General features: G+C 43.9%; 1 protein-coding gene across 1 annotated transcript in view; it reads left to right on the forward strand.

Annotated features, from left to right (window-relative positions):
- LOC308333510 (SH3 and cysteine-rich domain-containing protein 2-like) overlaps positions 1-20,239 on the forward strand; it is a gene marked incomplete at both ends in the record, with an annotated part of 43,381 nt that overhangs the window by 21,923 nt on the left and 1,219 nt on the right. Inside the window, 6 exons of the mRNA XM_080789966.1 lie at positions 12,871-12,955; positions 13,245-13,357; positions 13,675-13,738; positions 14,459-14,514; positions 15,115-15,203; positions 19,692-19,743. Coding sequence (XP_080646092.1) covers positions 12,871-12,955; positions 13,245-13,357; positions 13,675-13,738; positions 14,459-14,514; positions 15,115-15,203; positions 19,692-19,743 — 459 coding nt within the window. The remainder of the gene's footprint in view (positions 1-12,870; positions 12,956-13,244; positions 13,358-13,674; positions 13,739-14,458; positions 14,515-15,114; positions 15,204-19,691; positions 19,744-20,239) is intronic.

Here is a 20,239-nt window from a genome sequence, read left to right on the forward strand (position 1 = left end):
AAGTTTCATGTCTGCAACTTTTTCTATTTTCACACCATACTGAGATTAATGCAATCCACTGTGTTCATATGGGACACACAGTGTTCCAGGATTGTGAGTGTAAATAAAATGTTCTGATCATCACAGACAAGAATGGAGCCTGCCAGAACCACAGAAATATTGACATTACAGCGTCCTGGAACACACTGTAATAGCATATCAGGCTGTCTAGGACTGAGGTGACTAAGTGCTTTACATAACATAAGGCATAAAAATATATTCACCTGCTGTACTGTATATGTTCCCAGAACTTAGGCTCACGAACGACTCTGAACAGATGGGGGCTCTAGACACCAGCATGTATGCTCTATTGACCATTATGCACACCGCGGCCATATTACCGCGTTAAGTTACTGGCAGGGTGCGTTAACTATCTGCAATTTCCCTTTGACAGCCCATACATACAAACAGAAAAGTCCTATCTGATTGGATTAAACAACGTCAAACTCACCAACATTGCAACTGTGTGAAAAGCTTGAAATGTCCTCGTTCTATCTGCAAAGTGTTTGTTTGATGAGCTGAGAGCTGTTTGAGAGATGAGCTTCTCTCTTGGTTATAGTTCACAGCTAGGAGCTCTGCCACAAAAACAGAACCAAAACAAAAATACTTTAGATGGGGAAAAGGCAGCACTGAGACAGCACTGAGACTGAACAGCACGACACGCAAAAATCACTTCATTTCTTTGTCCTTTTTCAAGTCATAAGACATCCGGGGGGAATAAACTGCTGACGTGCCACCAAACGGCGTCAGCAGGTTTTCATGTAGGATCTTTATACATGATCACTCAGCGTAGCTTTGTATTTATTGACATTTCCCTTTGTGTCTGTGGTTGAGTGGACCTACATTGTGCGGAAAATGTCTCCCAGCTTTGGTCAATATGTAGCAGCTTGTTTCACACATTAAACACTTTGTGCCCTTTTCAGAAGATATGACAATATTTTAGATGACATCACTTTGACCCAAATTAGAATAACGGATGTCCCAGCTGTATGCCAGATGTTCAGTTCACCTTTTGCATTGCAAAACAAAGTTCTTACGCGTTGTGTCTACATTCTGTGTGTATCAGTTTCCCATACCCAAGGCGGGGTTGGGAAAAGGGCCTTTCTGTGTGGAGTTTGACTGTTCTCCCCATGTCCCCTAGGGTAGATAGGTAAAAACATGCAGTAATCCTGGTCTCTAAACTACCTCCCCCTGGCCAGCCAGGGCGCCTGATGGAGGTAAAAGGAACCGGTCGGAATAACATGTTCCTTCCACGCACTACGTCCGGCCGGGGAAACTCACCCGTCAGGTGAAAAGAAGCAGCTTGAATTCCTCATGCATAGAAGGAAGCATAAGGCCAATCCGCTGCCCCCCCAGGTTGGCAGAGGAAGTCATTAGATAATTGACACTGGGTGAAAAAATGGGTTGCAAAATCATGGGATAAAAAATAAAATAAAGAAGGAGATAGCAGTGTGAGACACAGGGAATGCACAGAAGTGTGATGAAATATTGTCCTTTTGAACCGGAATGGAAATTCTTTTAGGTTTTTTCTTTTTACACGTTACGCACTGCACTTCTTCTCCATCTCTCTCTCTTTCTCTCTCTCCCCCTCTCTCCGTCTCTCCACATCTCTCTTGCCTGGATGAAATGTTTCCATGCTCCACTCTCACGTCTGTCGGAAAATCAATATCTCCCTGCTACCAGCTGCTCTGCCTAATTCACTGTGAAATTTGTCGTGTTTGAGGCGCACACCGTCCCCCCGAGGCTATGACACATCAGACCGTGGTCCTAGCCTGCAGCGGTGCATGCTGTGCGTCGCGCAGCACACTCATCAGACCAAGGATTAGCCTTTCTGCAGCTTGGACCGGATGCACACTAAAAACTTTGCTGATTTAACTCTCCTTTTAAACCCATTTAGACCCATTTAGGACGATTCTAGAAATGCCTTCTAAATCCTGACTGTTTTCTGAAAAAACTGACTTTCTATGTCAGTCGTTTCATGTCAAGGAGCCCCAGAATTATCTGTATTTGGCCGCGGACCCCAATCTCAAAATGTTGTTCCAGGGACGCCCCCAGAAGCAAACATTTCAGTTAAAAACTTTGCTCTGACAGAATAATTATATTCAAAGATTTAAAAATGTCATGATTAAAAATAAATAGCAGATCTACAAGCTCGTACGGTGACACTCTGTGCCGCGCTATGAGCTTGTAGATCTGCTATTTTTCAACAGCTAAAGTAGGGGTAAGGGGTTCACGTACTGAATGGGTTAAAGTTAAACCGATTAATACCTGAGGACGATTCTACAAAAGGCCTTCTAAATCAGTAGTTCAAACGTTTTTGTGCCAAGGTCCCTAAAAATCATAGTATTTGGCTGCGGACCCCCATTTCAAAATGTTTTGTGCCAGGGAATTTCTGAGAACCACTGTTCTAAACCACTGTACTAAACCACTGTTCTAAACCAGTTTTGAAAAACGCATGTTATCTATTCGAAATTTAAGAAAAGCTGTCTGTCTGTACACTTCCTTAGCACAGAGCAAGACTGCTGCTCGCTTAGGCGGCCATCTCAAAACGCCACGACGCACGGACAGCCTCAAGGAACCTATAGCGCCGCACAGCCCTGTCAGGCCTGCTTACAAACACCAAAAATAATCTTCATTTAATTCATTTTCGTCAAAAACAACTCATCAGTGAAATGCATGTTGGGAGGGACACAGATTAATGTATGGCCTCACTCACACTGTTGTCAAAAATGTTTTGTCAAACCATGTGGCTTCGTACGCACGTAAAGAACAACTGTGCTGTGCTCTGCCTGTGTTTCATGGCCGCCCCAATGCTTTTCCAATGGAAGTCACGTGGTTTGACCAAACACTTGTGTTTGCTTGCCCCCCTCCCCCCATCACAAACCACGGACAAGACACAAGACAAATGTTGTATGCATGTTGTATGCAACAGTGTGAGTGAGGCCTATGGGTCACAGTTTTCCCCAATATTCCCCTTGCCTTCCCCACCTCCCCTTTTGGTTAGAGCGTTCTCGCTGACTGTTCCTCCTGCCAGGCAGGCAGCAGAGCCACACAGGGAAACCTTCTCCCACCATGGCGCATACTACAGTGACTACTACAAGCGTGACACCCCGAGACCGACACAGGACGCCTCTCTCTCTTTCTCTCTCTCTGCGTGCAGTGCAGAGTGCACAGACACAGAAATAGCCTACACAGGGCGAAATGTTTGCTCTCTCAGCATCAACAGAGCTGGAATTGGCCATCCCCATCACCACGCTGTGAGATACATATGCCCATTCCAAATGTCGGATCAACACGGTCACCTACCACTTCTTTCCTGCTTCTTTCTACCAACATCTACAAAGCCATGCCAAAGTCATTTGCAGAAGTTTTACTGCTCGAACGTTACTGGATATAACTTTTAACTACACACGGTTGTCACACTCCTCTCCAAAGTTATTTGCAAAGTTTGTGACACACTGCTCTCCTTCACCACCTCCTTCACCGTGCCAGACAAATACAACAGGGTTTTTTCGAGTCCCATTCAGCCCAGGACGTGTGAATTAGCAGCCACAACGTTACGTGCGCCGACACCACAAAATGGAATGAGCTGGTCCATTTGGCTACACTCCCAAAGTTACATTACTGAGGCAATGACCCCCCCCCCCCCCCCTGCCGGCGAGAAAATAAAATTAATCTAGCTATCTATCTATCTATGACAATCTATAGTTAATAACACTAATTTTGTGCCAATTTAACCCAATTTCCCAAGATCATCCATTAATAATTCCCTCCTAATCAATGGGATCTATTATATCTCATTACCCACACTGTACATCATTTCCTGTTCATATATTAGAACGGGTAAGGCCCTAGTACCATATAACATAAGTATAGATTAAAACTAAAATGACACAGATGCTTTCCGAGTTTTAATGAGTTAATTCTGAATGTGAACAAATCTATAGCTATAGCTAATGGACCCATAAGGCTCTTAGAGTTACATTAACACTGGGTATTTTGTATAGTGTGGATGTGAGAATGGACAGATTCAAAGCTACATCTTTTGCATTTAACCACAAGGTTCAGGATTGCTTCTTCGTGGACCACAGTCAAAGTGAATAGTTTCTGTTTATGAAAAAACATAAACGGATGCAAATAAGACCTCTGTGGACGTTTTGCCTTGGATCCATGTGTTGTTATTGCTGAGCTCATAATTTCAATTTTGTGGCTTACTAGAGCACGCTGGCGTTATTTGTTTATGAATTGGCCATTACTGTAATTATGGCGTCTCAGGCCTCGGCTTTATTTGATGGTATACACAGTAAAATCCCAAGTGTTAGTTTAACTCTTTGAGTTTTTAGCTTTTTTTCATGGTTGCAGGTGGGGGTCCTGGGAATAAAAAAGTAGCTGGTATGACCACCAACTCACCCAGTACACATCGAAGTGCCACTGAGCAAGACACTTAACTCCTAACCCTAAAAGCCATCTGAGCAGCCAGTAGAAGCTGTACTGTAATGTCCCAGAAAATACTCCCTTTCCCTTTTATTTAACAAAGAGAAAAAGGCAGGCAGCACCACAAATACTTCCAAATAATTTAGTAGTTCCAGGAAGATTAAAAAAAATTACAGGGTAGAATTACATAAAATGCAGAGCAAATTGCAATATTGGCGACTAAAATGTAAATTGAATGACATCCGAAAGACGCTGCCTGCAGGTCTTCTGTTCTAATTCATTTTAAAAGCATTTAGCGTAATTAATTCAGCAATTTTTAAATCGTTCAACACATTCCAGAAACTGCCTTTTCTGCCGTCTCTGTACAGAAAGTTCTGGCAGTGGCAACATAAAGCCTAGTGCTCAGTACTTGTATAAACACAGGTAGGATGGAAGCAGAATAAGAATAGCTTCCTATAGATACCAGGTTATATGGGTGGCCAGAGCAAGCATAGGGTGCCTGGTTTATGATTTAAAAATCACACCCGTGTGAACTGAGTGGTGCAACTCCCCCCCCCCCCCCCCCTCTCTCTCTCTCTCTCATTAGCAGGCAACAGTGCAGCACTCTCTCTCTCTGTTTCTGGCACAACAGCGCCCCTACTGGTACTAATAGTCATACTTGTGTTCATTAACGTCACACAGACACATGAACACATAGGTGACCACAGACATTGCTGTTCCTTAGAACACTAAACAAATAACATTGTGTATTAAGACTTATTTAATTGTTATGATGACAAAACTGTCAGGGGTGGGACTGGCAGTTGTGGGCAACCAAACTAGTTGGCATGCAGTTAACTGCATCTGTTGAACTGTCTGCCAGTCTGGACTAACCAGGGGGGCACAGTTTTGGAGAAGAAGAAGAAGAAGAGTAAAGATGAGGATGAAACTGAAAGCAAAGAAAAGTATATGTTTTTTATGGACAATTTTAAAATCATCTGTCTCAGGTTTTGCAGAGGCGTTTCTACTACTCAGTTGGACAATTATAATAAAACACATATAACCCCCTTGGTGATCACATTTGGTCCATGAAACTCAGAACACACGTATACGTCACTTCACATCATAGTCCAACATGGGTACAAATGTTTACAATGGTAACAGAAAAGAGACAATGCTGATCTTGGGTCAGTGTGTCTATGAGGTGAACTGATACAACCCCACTCTGCAGGCATGTCACCTGTATAATCAATCTACCGCTGCTGTTTTGGCAGTGGTAGATAACACAGCAACAATGATATTCTGTATATTTCACATTACTATACTATACTATACTTTTTTGTATTTTTAGTCTTAAGCTATTTTTTTCTTTTTCTTACATCCAGTATTATCTTTATTACTTCGTCGTTATTGTATTGCTGTTGTAACAGAGAACCTGTCGCACCATGAGTGAGTGACAAATAAACCCTTTTCAATCTTGAATGGCTCTTGAATGACAGGCACATCGTTTCACTGTGAATGATACAGCCAGCATTATTGTCTCATAGACCTTGCATAGATTCATGTTCCTGACAGACAATCTCATCAAGGTTATGGAAACCAAGAACTGTAGCAATTGAATACAAAATAAATAAAGACTGCTCAGAGATGCTTTGTCACACTTTGATTCACAATGTTAATTTATCCATTTGCAACTATTTGGATACATAAAAAACACTACACTAAACACAAAATTGTGACAGTTTTTACTGTATAATCAAAAGTAAGTAGCCTTGCCGAGCCATGAGGCCCATAGGGCAGGAGCCTATGTCCTGTTTCTGTAGCGTGAGGCAGCTTGATGTACAAGTACACCCCCTGGACATGACGCTAGTATGTCGCAGTATAATCAAAGCTCCACTTATTGCCGTTTTCACTTTGCATGTCCTTTGAAATTAGCAAAAAGTGCTGAATGAACTAAGCTCAGATGAGGGGCACTTGTGCGGCTGTCCAGTTTTGTGACCAGAAGGTATTTGGCTCACATTTGAGGCTGCCTCATTAAATTCAGGGCAGGACTGATTAGGATGTGGTTTGGCATCTAACCCACACGCTCAGTGTGATGTAGCATATCGTTGCTGTTGGGCAGGAACTTTATATCTCCATTGTTTTTTTGTGTTTTCTTCATAAATGAATGCCCTACTTGATCATATACTATGGCGTCACACAAAAGCATTAAAGCGTACATTTTAATCCTGAAAAGTAACCGTTTTGGACATGAGGTTTCCACCCGACAGAGACGAGATGAATGATGGAGAAGTAGAATTGGTCTGGATCGGTGCATTGGTTGATTTCACCCTCTTTCTCCCTCTTTTTCTGCTGTCTGTTCTGTGTCTTTGTCCTACTAGCTGAGTTATGCACACAAAATAAGTGATTGTCTGACAAGCGACGACAGAAATGAATCCGTAGCTATAGGCTAGTGTACTGTATGTGTACAAGTAATCTGATTGCATTATTCTAACCTTAACCTTAACCCTAAGTCACATTTCTTAAACTATGTACATATCGTCGCTGCCGGGTGGAAACCTTGTATGTCCAAAACTGTTAAGAACTGGAGAGAATAACCGGCTTTCCAATGGATCCAAAGTAGTTATTATTTAGTCACATGCTTTAGTTAATACTTTTAAGTGGTTAAATACGTATAACACACGTAACCACAAAAAAATGTTTTGAGTGGTATCGCGAGAAGATGCGTTGTATATCTGCTGTTTTGCAAATTTTGTAATTTGATGATGAAATGAAAACAAGGTTATTAAAGCGAACTGTCCATTCCAAATCATCTAAACCGCTCAGAACGTGCAAAATGCAAAGTGGGCAATAATCACATTATTGCGTGCATGTATGCAAAACCTAGCCAATGTGTTATGATCTATCATTCTGCGTCTCAATTACAGCTACATTAAAGCTATTGCTTATATACGGTAGTTCTTATCCACAGTGACGGTCATTAAATAAAGGACAGGAAGATAAAGGAATTGGATTGGGTTCCTGTAGACTAGAGGACAAAGGTAAACGGAGAGTAGGAGGAGGAGGAGGAGGAGGAGGAAGGGGGGGAGGGTGAACTGAATTGTTCCTTAAAGAGATGAGTTCTCAACACATGCCAGAGCAGATGGAGTGACTCCGCAGTTCTCACCGCAGTGGAAAGGTCACAGCACTGTGGGACAGCCAGCAGCAATACATCCATGGCCAGGAGGCATGGAGCGGCTAGCGCTGCATGGATGAATGGATGGGTGTAGGCACAGAACATTGCTGCATGGGTGGGTGAATGGATGGGTGGAGGCACAGAACATTGCTGCATGGGTGGGTGAATGGATGGGTGGAGGCACAGAACATTGCTGCATGGGTGGGTGGATGGATGAGTGGAGGCACAGAACATTGCTGCATGGGTGGGTGAATGGATGGGTGGAGGCACAGAACATTGCTGCATTGCTGACATATAAATATGTCAAATGCCAGCCTGTTGGAGAAAACCAACCAAAACTCCATCAGCCAGGATGTGAAGAAGAGAAAGTGGGGGTGGATTGGACATACCCTCCAAAAACCTACTGACAACATCACTAGGCAAGCACGTACTGGACTGGAATCCACAGGGTAAAAGAAAGGCAAAGACGACTAGACTATCGTGGGCCCAGCTGAAGAAAACTGCTCAAAACAGAGTCCGATGGTGGGGTGTGATTGCGGCCCTATGCTCCACCTAGGAGCCTACAGGAATAAGTCAAGTCAAGTTAACTCTTGAAAGTGAAAAATGAAACCAAATGCACCCTCCCGGGTCCATTTGGTTTCATTTTACACTCAATAGTTCCCATCACTAAGCTGGGGACCACCTGGAACCTCCTCAAGGACCGCTGGTGGTCCCCGGACCACTGGTTGAAAACCACATGAGTTAGATGAATGGATGGATGGAGTAGGTGAGGTCACCCCTACCACTTCACTCTCCCTGCACCCCTTATCTCTCGATTGATGCAGTGACAGAAAGATATATGGCTACCTACCATGCATATATATCTTGGTCACTCATGTCTTTTGTTTCAGTTTTTCTCTACTACTTAATGAGAATCGATCTAGACAGAAGATGGGGTCATTGTTTACCTGCATGGTAGCTTATGGTTTCAATGTACATATATTAAGATGCCATTTATCTCATAGTTATCCATCTTATAATGAATTGCATTTTTATAGGGATTTTCCAAGTGCTCAAAGCGCTTTACAATGGTTCATTCATTCATTCATTAGGAGATGACACCAGCGTCCTCACTTCCCACTTCTCATTGGAGGCAATGTAGGGTTCAGTGTCTTGCCCAAGGACAATTCGACATGTGGACAGGAGGAGCCGGGATTCGAACCGCCGATCCAGGGATCATTGGACGACCTGCTCTACCTCCTGAGCCACTGCCGCAGCCACTCTTATAGTTCCAATGTAATGATATTTAGATAGCATGTGGTTTATCTCAGAGTTAGGTCTGCTAAAGGTAAATAGTATACTTGTAGGCAGAGAAGAGAGCTGCCTGCTTTATGGGATAGAGGCAGAGAAATCTTGAATTGGTCTCGCCTCCCCCTGGTGTCGGTCTTGACGTAATACTGTTTGGCAAGAAAGAAAATCCCTATAAAGATAATTACTCCAGACAATATTTCTCCCAAGTGGGTGTGGATATTCTGCCATAGCACATAAATGCTGCAGCTGCAGCTTACTTCATGCCGAAACTAAGTTTGTCTAGGGAATGATAACAAAATGACATCACTGGGGAGAAAGTAAACAACACATTGCCTTGCCGTAGTTTGCATCGGCAGTTCTTGAACCTCGGAGACTTTCTGACTAGGCGAACGCCACCAGAGACAGAAATGTGAACATTGTGGGTGACTGGTCACTGTGTATTTACACAATCAGATCCAGGTCACACAGTTACCGCTCTAGTGCTGTATAGTGGCTGGGGTCTAATGTTCTGCAGTCAATTTAGAGCGGAGCCAAATCGAGTATGAAGCAATTGTGTCCTCAGAGAACTTGTTCAGAAAATGCTGCTAGCTTGAGGTCATTATTATGAGTGGAATACAGATTAATGTTGATAGTTTTAAGAAGTGTCATCTTCTTGGAGTTCCAAAATGGGCAAAATAATTACCAGCCTTCTGAAGCCAAGCTCAAATGATGATGAGATACTTAGACGTATTTACGTAGGTCTGTGTTCAAAATATGTAATTACCCCACTAGTATGCTTAAATTGCTCAAATAATTAAGTAATAACATCAATCCTATATTAAAATTGGCTACTAGAGTAACCCTCTCAGCTAAATCTCTGAATGAACCAAAGAGAAGAAGAATATTGACAGTAAATCTGTAAAAGCTATCTGTAATAGCCAACCTTGCGAAAATTAGAGTCAGCTGGTCCAAGACAAGATACGATCTCGACTCTCGAGTCCTAACTTAATTCCACAGCTCTCTGAATGAATCACATAACCGTCATGCTATTCTAAAAGGGTTTTGGGGGTTTGGCGTTGCATTAAAGACGGCAAACATTCTTGCCTGCAAACTCTGCATTTTGAGAGTATAAGATCTGTGGAAAAGTTCCACGTGATCCTATATGAACCTGCTGACTGTGGAGGGTTGGAAGGTATCTCTGGGACCAGAGGATACACAGGGTACATACCAGAGTAATTATCATGAGTGACTTATCTCTGTAGAGTCCAGTGTTACATTACTAAATGCAGCCACAAGAGTACCTCTGTGATTCTGTGCCATGAAGTATTATTTGACTTTGGAATGACTTTAGCAATTTGTAGAATGGCCAATCCTTCATGGGTCCCTGAACAGTCACCCACCAATATCGGGTCCACTTTTGCCTGTGGTGATGACAGATTTGTTTTCATTGGACTTGTACCAGTGCACAAAGACTTCGAACTCAGTTCAAGTCTACCAGGGAATGATATTAGAGATGTTGTGGCACCTACAGTATGTGGTAAGCTGTGTAGAAGTGGCTGGTTTGTGTGTGTGTGTGTGTGTGTGTGTGTGTGTGTGTGTGTGTGTGTGTGTGTTTCTTTTTTAGTATAATAGTATTTAGTTTAACACTAACGCTTTAATTTAGAACACAGACAAATCCAACCATAGTACATTCAATCAAAGCAAACGGCAGAGTTTAGTTATTAGTTTTCCACTTCTAGAAAAATTAAAGTTACAAGTTACTGTTGCGCGTGCCAATAAAGCTGCCATTCTCTTGTACGTATTATTTCCCACCACGGAGTAACCTTGCGTATCGGAGGACAGTCTGGTGAGACCATGGGGGCTAGACGGGCTAAAAGGGCAGTGTCGGTAGGCCAATCAGAGGCAGACGGGGCGTTACCATGTCTATGCTTGGACGTAGAATAGATACACGCTTTATCACATGTACATGTTGTATTCAACTTTAACCACTTGAAACCTAGAACCCCTAATAATATGTTCTGGGGGGCATTCGCAGGAAATAGCCAATCTACAAGCTCACAAATAGTTGTGAGTGGCGATGTGCTGTGATCATGTACATCGGCTATTTCCGGTGAAGGGATTTGGTGTAGCGGGGGGTAAAGAGTGGAGCAAGTACAGTGACCTGACCAATTAGGAATAAGTGAACATCAACACATGTACTGTATGTAACAACATAGTGTGTCGTTTAGACAGATGCTACTGTAGGTTCATTGTTTATTACGTAGTATCCTACTTTCTTTGAGGCGCTACACTGCTCTCTCTGCACTCTGATGATTTACCTCGTTTATTAGAGTCAATGCTTACTCTGCACATTCTGATCTCGTATACTTGTAAGTCGCTCTGGATAAGAGTGTGTGCTAAATGTCTATAAATTGAAAATTGATACTCCCCACTGTCCCCACACAGGGCAAGCAGCTTGAGTGGAATTTATGTAAGATTAGAGATGTCCCGATACTGTATTCGTATTGGAAAAGTATCGGTGGAGTTTGCATTCGAGTTGCCCCAAACTGCAAGTGCACATTTGAGCGAGGAGTCTGCTACTGTATAAACACAACACAAGATATATAGCTAGATAGCTATAAACACGAGATCACAACACTGGTATCTGTATTCAGTATCAGTATCGGCACAGAAATTGTGGTATCGGGAAGGAAAGAAGTCGGGACATCCCTAATAAAGATCCAGAACTCTGCTACGGTCTGTCCTCTACCTTTGAACCATGTTACGGTCATACGATTAACGTGCTACATCAAAGGGAAATGTTGTTTCCAGACATTGTTTACAATAAATAGGACTATTAGTATCTGTCAAAATGTTTGTACAGAGGTTGCAAATCATCCTCGGAACCTGGCAAGGAGTCAAATGTGATTCAAAGGTTATTTGGCCACCAACATACATACATGTTCCTGAAATGAAATGATTTGTCTTTATGAAAAGACAGATAACTTGTCATGCATTACTTATGAATTCCTCTGCACAGATTGGGTCGCTGCTATACGCATCTTTCCCAAAGGAGAAAATGAGATCCAAGACAGTGAACACAAACCCTTGTTTGCATTCAGATTCTATATCTGATGGTATTACTTTTCAGTTTTTTCGTGCTATAGGCTATTTACTGTAAATAAGATAATGACAAGAAATCAAGGTCAGAGAGAGGACATGATGGCCAGCCAGAGTCGAACTGTCTGGTGATGTTTGGGATTAAAACAGCCCTGGTGTCACACTGGCAACCAAAATGCACAATAATTACTTTCAGCCTGGCGTCCCTATTTTGGGGGAGTCATTATAGGCTATATTTGTTCAACAAAAAAGGTTTAAAAAGGAAAGAAAATATCCTGTAGTATACAGTACCTTACAGACACAGACATGAAAGGTTCTGTCCCTATCCTGCTTCGGTTGACACTAGGCCTTTTAAAAGGTCTAATGTGAATGGTGATCACCTGAAAATTCGTATAGAATTGGTATCGCAATGCTGATTTATTTCCAATTTAAGCCCTTATATATACAGCAGATAAAGCAACCCAACTACAGTAACTCATCAGTTAGCAGCATGCTAGCACAGCATTCCACCTCTCTGCTTGCCCAGTAGCCTGTCTCTAGCCATACAGTGACAGCATCGTGGACACGCACGCACGCACCAGGGAAGCCACAATACTATTGTCTTACAATGACAGGAACAAGGGAAAAGAGGAAGTTGGATTCATATTTCAGCCTCAAATTACATTTATCCTCCTTTGTTCCTTTTCTGTTCTCCCATCGTTTTCCTGTCTGTGTATCTGAATATATGTGTGTGTGTGTGTGTGTGTGTGTGTGTGTGTGTGTGTGTGTGTGTGTGTGTGTGTGTGTGTGTGTGTGTGTGTGTGTGTGTGTGTGTGTGTGTGTGTGTGTGTGTGTGTGTGTGTGTGCGTGCGTGCGTGCGTGCGTGCGTGTCACAGACGGGGGCCTTTAGGCGAAACTTCAGCTCTCCTCTGCTGACCAGTGATCCATTGGGGGTGGTTACAGAGGTGCCTGCTGCCCAAGGTGAGTGAGAGCACCTCCAGCGCTGGATATCTCCACGTGACAGATTGCTGTGTGTGTGTGTGTGTGTGTGTGTGTGTGTGTGTGTGTGTGCGTGTGCGTGTGTCTGTGCGTGCATGTGTGCATATTTTCTGGTAGTTGGTGTCATTTAGGACATTATGTATACGCTGTTTAATTACCTCATGCCTTGTGTGTGTCTTCTTTATGCGTGTGTGTGTGTGTGTGTGTGTGTGTGTGTGTGTGTGTGTGTGTGTGTGTGTGTGTGTGTGTGTGTGCGCGTGTGTCTGTGCAGAGGCAGGTAAGGGTAGTGTTGACCCTGTGTACGAGGCATTGCGCTATGGGACATCGCTGGCTCAGATGAGTCGATCTAGCTTCAGTAGCATCTCTGAATCACCTTGTCACGAGGTACAACCCCCCCCCCCACCCCACACACACCCCACACACACCCACACACACACACACACACACACACACACACACGTGTGTGTTTTTTGCTAAACTTCTGCGGAAATTGCATTGACTCCGAGTCCTTCTATATCCCTTTACCATCAGCCCAGGTCTAGTCCAACCCTATCAAACTTCAATCAAATAAATTGTCCCCGGTTTCGTATGCTCCTTCAATTATTTTCTTAAACACATCAGATGTTATATTTTAATATTGTACATTAATTATCATCCCACTTTCATCTCTGCTCTTCTACTCTGCGGAACAAAAGGAGGAGGCCGAACAAATTGAGGATCACCTAGAAAGCCAGCCAATAGCTGAAGAGGAACCCATTCCAGGAAGTGAGTGTAATTTTCTCATTGTGGCTCTGACTTGTTAGCTACAGCAGCAGTTCGGGATAAATACGGTCAATAGCAGTGGTTCTCAATCTTTTTTTATTTCAGGAACCCCCATAATTCATGAGTGTACAAATGGTAAAGTACCAATACTCATAAAAAGTACATTACTCAAGTAAATGCACTTTCTTGTCCACAATCAGTAAACAACATCCACCGTTATTGATTTCCTGACACACCCAGTATAGGCATTAAACACTGCAAATGGTAACAGAATGAGACCTGCAACAAAACCAAAGGACACATCCCATCCTCACAACAGGACGCGTGCCCAATGGAGACAAACGGCCCACTGCAATTCAAAATGTCAAAGTACGGTATTTCATGCAAGGGAGAGAGAGAGCTATGGGTGTGTGTGTGTGTGTGTGTGTGTGTGTGTGTGTGTGTGTGTGTGCGCTCTATCTCTCTACTTTTCTCTCTGCAGTCCCACGAGACAGAATCATCCGTGCGCTGCTAATGCTTTCTGTGACCTTGTCGTTGACTTGCTATTCACAAAGTGATAAGACGTCTCTCACTCTCTCTCCCGCCCTCTCTCCCCCCCCTCTCTCCCCCCTCCTCTCTCCTGTCTGTCCGTCACTCTCTTTCTTTCACACCCTTTCTGTCATGCAAACTCTCTCTGCCTCTCCCGCAACCCTCTCCCCTCTCTCTGTATTTGTGTCTCTCCAGCTCTAACCCCTCCTGAAAGTGAGAAGGCTGATTCGGAGGACAGGGTAAGCCTGAAGGTGTGTATAGTCAGCATTCCCCTCTCTCACTTTCTCTCTCTCGTTCTCCACCCTCATCCCCCTCTCCCCTTTTATCCTCTGTCACACTCCTCATGTTTCATCCTCTGCCACTGGTGAAAGAAATTTCTGAGTCATGAGCCGCGAAGACGAGCGTTTCTTTTTTAGCCATACCATGATGCCTGTCATTTTGTACTCAAAATATTGATGTATAACGTTCACACTGACTGTCACTGAACTGAGCTTTTGAAGAAACGGCTTAACCGTTAAGCTGTTCTCAGCTGTATATATTAGTATTTATGATTGTGTTTTTTGTATAGTTTGGGTGCTGTATGTTGTATAATGGACCACAATGGAAACCAGTATGTACCAGTTGGTATTTAATCCATTTTGAATGAAGTTACATTACACAGCCTTTCTAGCCTTTGAACCACGTGCACTGTTATATTATAAAATTCTCTACTCTTTTGGATGAAGCCAAGCGGAAAACACTCTATATAACAAAAAAAGAATCCCTTCAAAAAGGCTTTTCAATTCATAAGATACAGTTCACTGGTCTCAATTTCTCTCTCTCCATCTCCCTCTCTCTCTCTCTCTCTCCAGACATCGAAGCGTGTGGAGATCCATTCCATCCATACCTACGCGGCACTCTACAAGTTTCTGCCCCAGGAGAAAAATGACTTGGAACTACAGTCAGTCATGCTCAATATACAAGCTGTGTTTGTGTGTGTATGTGTGTGTGTGTGTGTGTGTGTGTGTGTGTGGGGGGGGGGGGGGGGGGGGGAGTTTACTGGCCATCTGGCATACTGGGACAAATCCCGGTGGGCTGCCGGTCGCATCGGTGGGCCGTCAAAGACTCCATAAACTTTTTACCTGCTGTCCAGCCCACTCGCAGTCCACATGAAGGTGGTTTGACTGATTGTATACTTTATGTTTGATAACAGAAAAAAGCTCTGCTAAAAGGATAACACAGGCTTGTTTCCATTGGGGTTCATTGTACTCAACTCAACTCTCTGGGGGCAGTGTACTGCATGCGTTGGTTCACTCTCTGGGGGCAGTGTACTGCATGTGTTGGTTCACTCTCTGTCTGGGGGCAGTGTACTGCATGCGTTGGTTCACTCTCTGGGGGCAGTGTACTGCATGTGTTGGTTCACTCTCTGTCTGGGGGCAGTGTACTGCATGTGTTGGTTCACTCTCTGTCTGGGGGCAGTGTACTGCATGTGTTGGTTCACTCTCTGTCTGGGGGCAGTGTACTGCATGTGTTGGTTCACTCTCTGTCTGGGGGCAGTGTACTGCATGCGTTGGTTCACTCTCTCTCTGGGGGCAGTGTACTGCATGTGTTGGTTCACTCTCTGTCTGGGGGCAGTGTACTGCATGTGTTGGTTCACTCTCTGTCTGGGGGCAGTGTACTGCATGTGTTGGTTCACTCTCTGTCTGGGGGCAGTGTACTGCATGTGTTGGTTCACTCTCTGGGGGCAGTGTACTGCATGCGTTGGTTCACTCTCTGTCTGGGGGCAGTGTACTGCATGTGTTGGTTCACTCTCTGTCTGGGGGCAGTGTACTGCATGTGTTGGTTCACTCTCTGTCTGGGGGCAGTGTACTGCATGCGTTGTTTCACTCTCTGTCTGGGGGCAGTGTACTGCATGCGTTGGTTCACTCTCTGGGGGCAGTGTACTGCATGCGTTGGTTCACTCTCTGTCTGGGGGCAGTGTACTGCATGCGTTGGTTCACTCTCTGTCTGGGGGCAGTGTACTGCATGTGTTGGTTCACTCTCTGTCTGGGGGCAGTGTACTGCATGTGTTGGTTCACTCTCTGTCTGGGGGCAGTGTACTGCATGTGTTGGTTCACTCTCTGTCTGGGGGCAGTGTACTGCATGTGTTGGTTCACTCTCTGTCTGGGGGCAGTGTACTGCATGTGTTGGTTCACTCTCTGTCTGGGGGCAGTGTACTGCATGTGTTGGTTCACTCTCTGTCTGGGGGCAGTGTACTGCATGTGTTGGTTCACTCTCTGTCTGGGGGCAGTGTACTGCATGTGTTGGTTCACTCTCTGTCTGGGGGCAGTGTACTGCATGCGTTGGTTCACTCTCTGGGGGCAGTGTACTGCATGCGTTGGTTCACTCTCTGTCTGGGGGCAGTGTACTGCATGCGTTGGTTCACTCTCTGGGGGCAGTGTACTGCATGCGTTGGTTCACTCTCTGGGGGCAGTGTACTGCATGCGTTGGTTCACTCTCTGGGGGCAGTGTACTGCGTGCATTGGTTCACTCTCTGTCTGGGGGCAGTGTACTAAAATGTTCAAAAATTGTAGATATATCCACTATTTTTTTAATAGCTAAAATCTAAAATGACACAAATGCTTTTAAGGTTAAGCCAGGATCACACTACACGAGCTAAATAAACTTGGTAGGCAAATCAGAGTAGCCTACCGTCTACATAAACAAACCTTTATCTGACCCCAGATCAGTGAACGCAAACTCTTTACTTTAATGCGACATTGTGCAAATGCGTGACGAAACCCAAACGCCTCCATTCTCTTGCTACTGTATATCCTGTACATTGCAGTGTTTTTCTCTGCAACGTTCAGCATTTGATAAATATGATCGCCTGGCCATATTGCGATAAGGGCTTCTATCTCATCATTAGACCATGTCTGTCCACAGGACATCTTTACGCTGCGTAATAATGCCTTCTCCTTCCTCATTGTGTGCCAACTTCTTCATCCCACATTCTTTGGTTCATCCCCTATTTAATGTGGTTGCATTCACACCTGCGGTAATCCGCCCTCTGGTGTGCTTTGAAGTGAAGCGAAACTCCTGTACAGTATGTTGGTGAATTAGAAGATCTAGAAGGACATTATTTTAATTTGTTTTCACTAAGTGAGAATGTGCGGATTAGTGCCATTTTATTTTCTGACATAAAATGAAATAAATAACAATTTAGCGGGTCTTAGCTATTTTCCTAAAACGTTAGGTTTTCCATCTTGTTGCTTTTTGTGTAGGTTAGACTCTAACCGTTAGAGTATACATTAGGCTATATGCAGTACATACATACTGTATAATAACAGTGCATTAACCCCCCCACCTCCTCAACAATAACTGATATAACTTATATAATATACACCCAGGGCAGGCCTTTCCGTACACCCTGTCTGTCTGCCTGCGTACGTGCGTTCATGTGCACGCCCGTGCATTCTGAGGAACGGAGCAAAGCAATACGAATGAAACCAGATTATTACAGCAACATTTCAACCATCCTTTAATTCTGAACCTTCAGTACAAGACAGATTTCTACTGCAGTCTAGTTCATCATCAGACGTGTGTGTGTGTGTGTGTGTGTGTGTGTGTGTGTGTGTGTGTGTGTGTGTGTGTGTGTGTGTGTGTGTGTGTGTGTGTGTGTGCAAGAGAATAGCTGGAGTAATCAGGCGTAAGAGAAGGTGTGCATAACTAGCTAGAGCCCCACACACACGCGCAAACACACACCGCATACACACACAAGCCATCTGCCTCCTCAGTGGGACAATGGCGAGGCACCCAGCTGGGTGAAGTGTGCGTGTGCATTAAGCGTGCAAAAGTACCGTGCTAGGGTCTCGGTCCCATGCAGCGCTGCTGTTCTCCTGACTCATGTATAATGTACAGGCATGCTGCACAGCCAGGTACAGTAGCAACACTGCTTCACACGTCTAATTAACTGACGGTCGATCAATTTAAATTGTGTATTTATGCACAAATTCACTTCGCTACAAATGTGTAAACTACTGGGTGCTTGAGAAATGGCACCAGTAAGAGAGAAAGTATGCCAGACAAAGATAGAACAAGACAGAGAGACTGTTTAGAGAAACACTATCATGCCTTTGATATCATGTATCCTGTATCATGTCAGTTTCGCTATTGAAACAACAAAACAACAAACACTTAGTGCAGCACTGCGAGCTTGTACTTCTGCTATTTGTGTGTTTGAAAAACGTAAATTATTTTAAAAATCTTATTATTTATATTTATATGTCATTTTTCAGATCCATTTCGAGCCAAATACATATCACTTTGGGGGTCCTTAGCACGAAAAAGTACAATAATACAACCCAGCTGTGTGAGTGGGCAATGGCCTTCACATCTGAGTAAATGGTCATGCCCCCATACAGTTTTAGACCACGACGAAGGGGTCGTCTCAAGCGAACTTGAGCCATGAGAGAGACACCACCGAGCGTGCTAAAGGGCCCGAGTCGTGTCGAATATTGCGAAGTTTGCTTAGCCGACTCAGCCCTGTTTGAGTTGCCACCCGATATGGACAGAAATCATGTTCAGCGTTTGCCCCGACTGCCACTCAAAGTGGCTATTCGCCAATCACATCGCGTCCTTGCGCAAGTGCACTGGCCAATCACAGCTCGTCTTTACTCAAACGCGAAGGCCATTCCACATTCGCCCCAGCTGTCATCACTCATGTCCTACAATTCCCATGATGCATTTTGCAGGCAAGCATTGGCCTGGCACAAACATACAGTCTTTGACCGCTATTATATCAGTCTCATTCATATTTTCTGATGTCAGGGTCACTATAGTTTGCACTGCAAACAAGGCAGCAATCGTATCCAGGAATCAATAATTCTACGCAATAACCCATGTTCAAGGCAAGCACTTTTCTGCAAAACTTTGGCTGTGTTTCAGAGACACACATTAGCCCTGAAATAAATTTTACACGTAGATAAAGTTGAACATTTAAAGAAAAGGACATATTGTGTGTTGTCATCATGTCACACCACATCAGGTATTATACCGTAAGGAGTGAGACAGAGCTGTGAAGCCAAAGCGAAGTAATGAGATTGAGTCCAAACATCCCTTCTGATGGACTGTGGTTTTAGTGTTTTTGGTGGTTCACTGACCACAGTGTGTGTGTGTGTGTGTGTGTGTGTGTGTGTGTGTGTGTGTGTGTGTGTGTGTGTGTGTGTGTGGTGTGGGGGGGGGACTTTTGTCTATGTCCTCTTATCAGCATGTTTCCTACGGCCTTGTGTCCATCTGTTGTGTCTTTGGGATTGCATTTAAATGCTGATATGATGATAATTTCTTGCAGAAAAGCAATTCCTTCGTAGCCGTGTACCGTGTCCTCTCATCTCATTATAGCTCCCTTCACCTCTAGCAGTCCTCCTCTCCTCACACCTCTCCTCTCCTCTCCTCCTTCCCTACTCTGCAGGCCCGGTGACAGAGTTCAAGTCACAGATGACTCCAATGAAGACTGGTGGAAGGTGGGTCATTAAAATTATAACTCTTATCTAATGCAATAAATGCCCATCTGGGCTCTTAAAGTTCAAATCAATAGTTCCCGTTTCATCACTGTAGCACTTGAATGCCTAAAAATATATTTTTGCAAATGCCGTGTCCGGTCAATAAAATGTTATTGCCTCTGTTCGCAGGGCTTTAAAATCTACCCTTGCATGCAGAATCTGATAATGTGGGACGAGTTAAAGCTGTCCCATCTGAGTAGAGATGTTAATCGACTACAGGATGGAAGTATAGAGACATTTAGAGATGAGACAGACCTAAATACATTCAGAGGCAATATAGGACAGAAGTAAAGACATCCAAAGATAATAGGATAATATATAAGTATACAGTACATTCAGAGGACAGAAATGAGATAGTATAAACTAAGTATAAACTAAGCTTTAGTCAGCATGAGGATCAGAGCAGGGCAGGTTTAATGAGCAAACGATTCACTGCGCTAATGGAGGACAGACAAAA

This window comes from Protomyctophum bolini, assembly GCF_963924005.1.
Source record: "Protomyctophum bolini genome assembly, chromosome: 18".
Lineage (NCBI taxonomy): Eukaryota > Metazoa > Chordata > Actinopteri > Myctophiformes > Myctophidae > Protomyctophum > Protomyctophum bolini.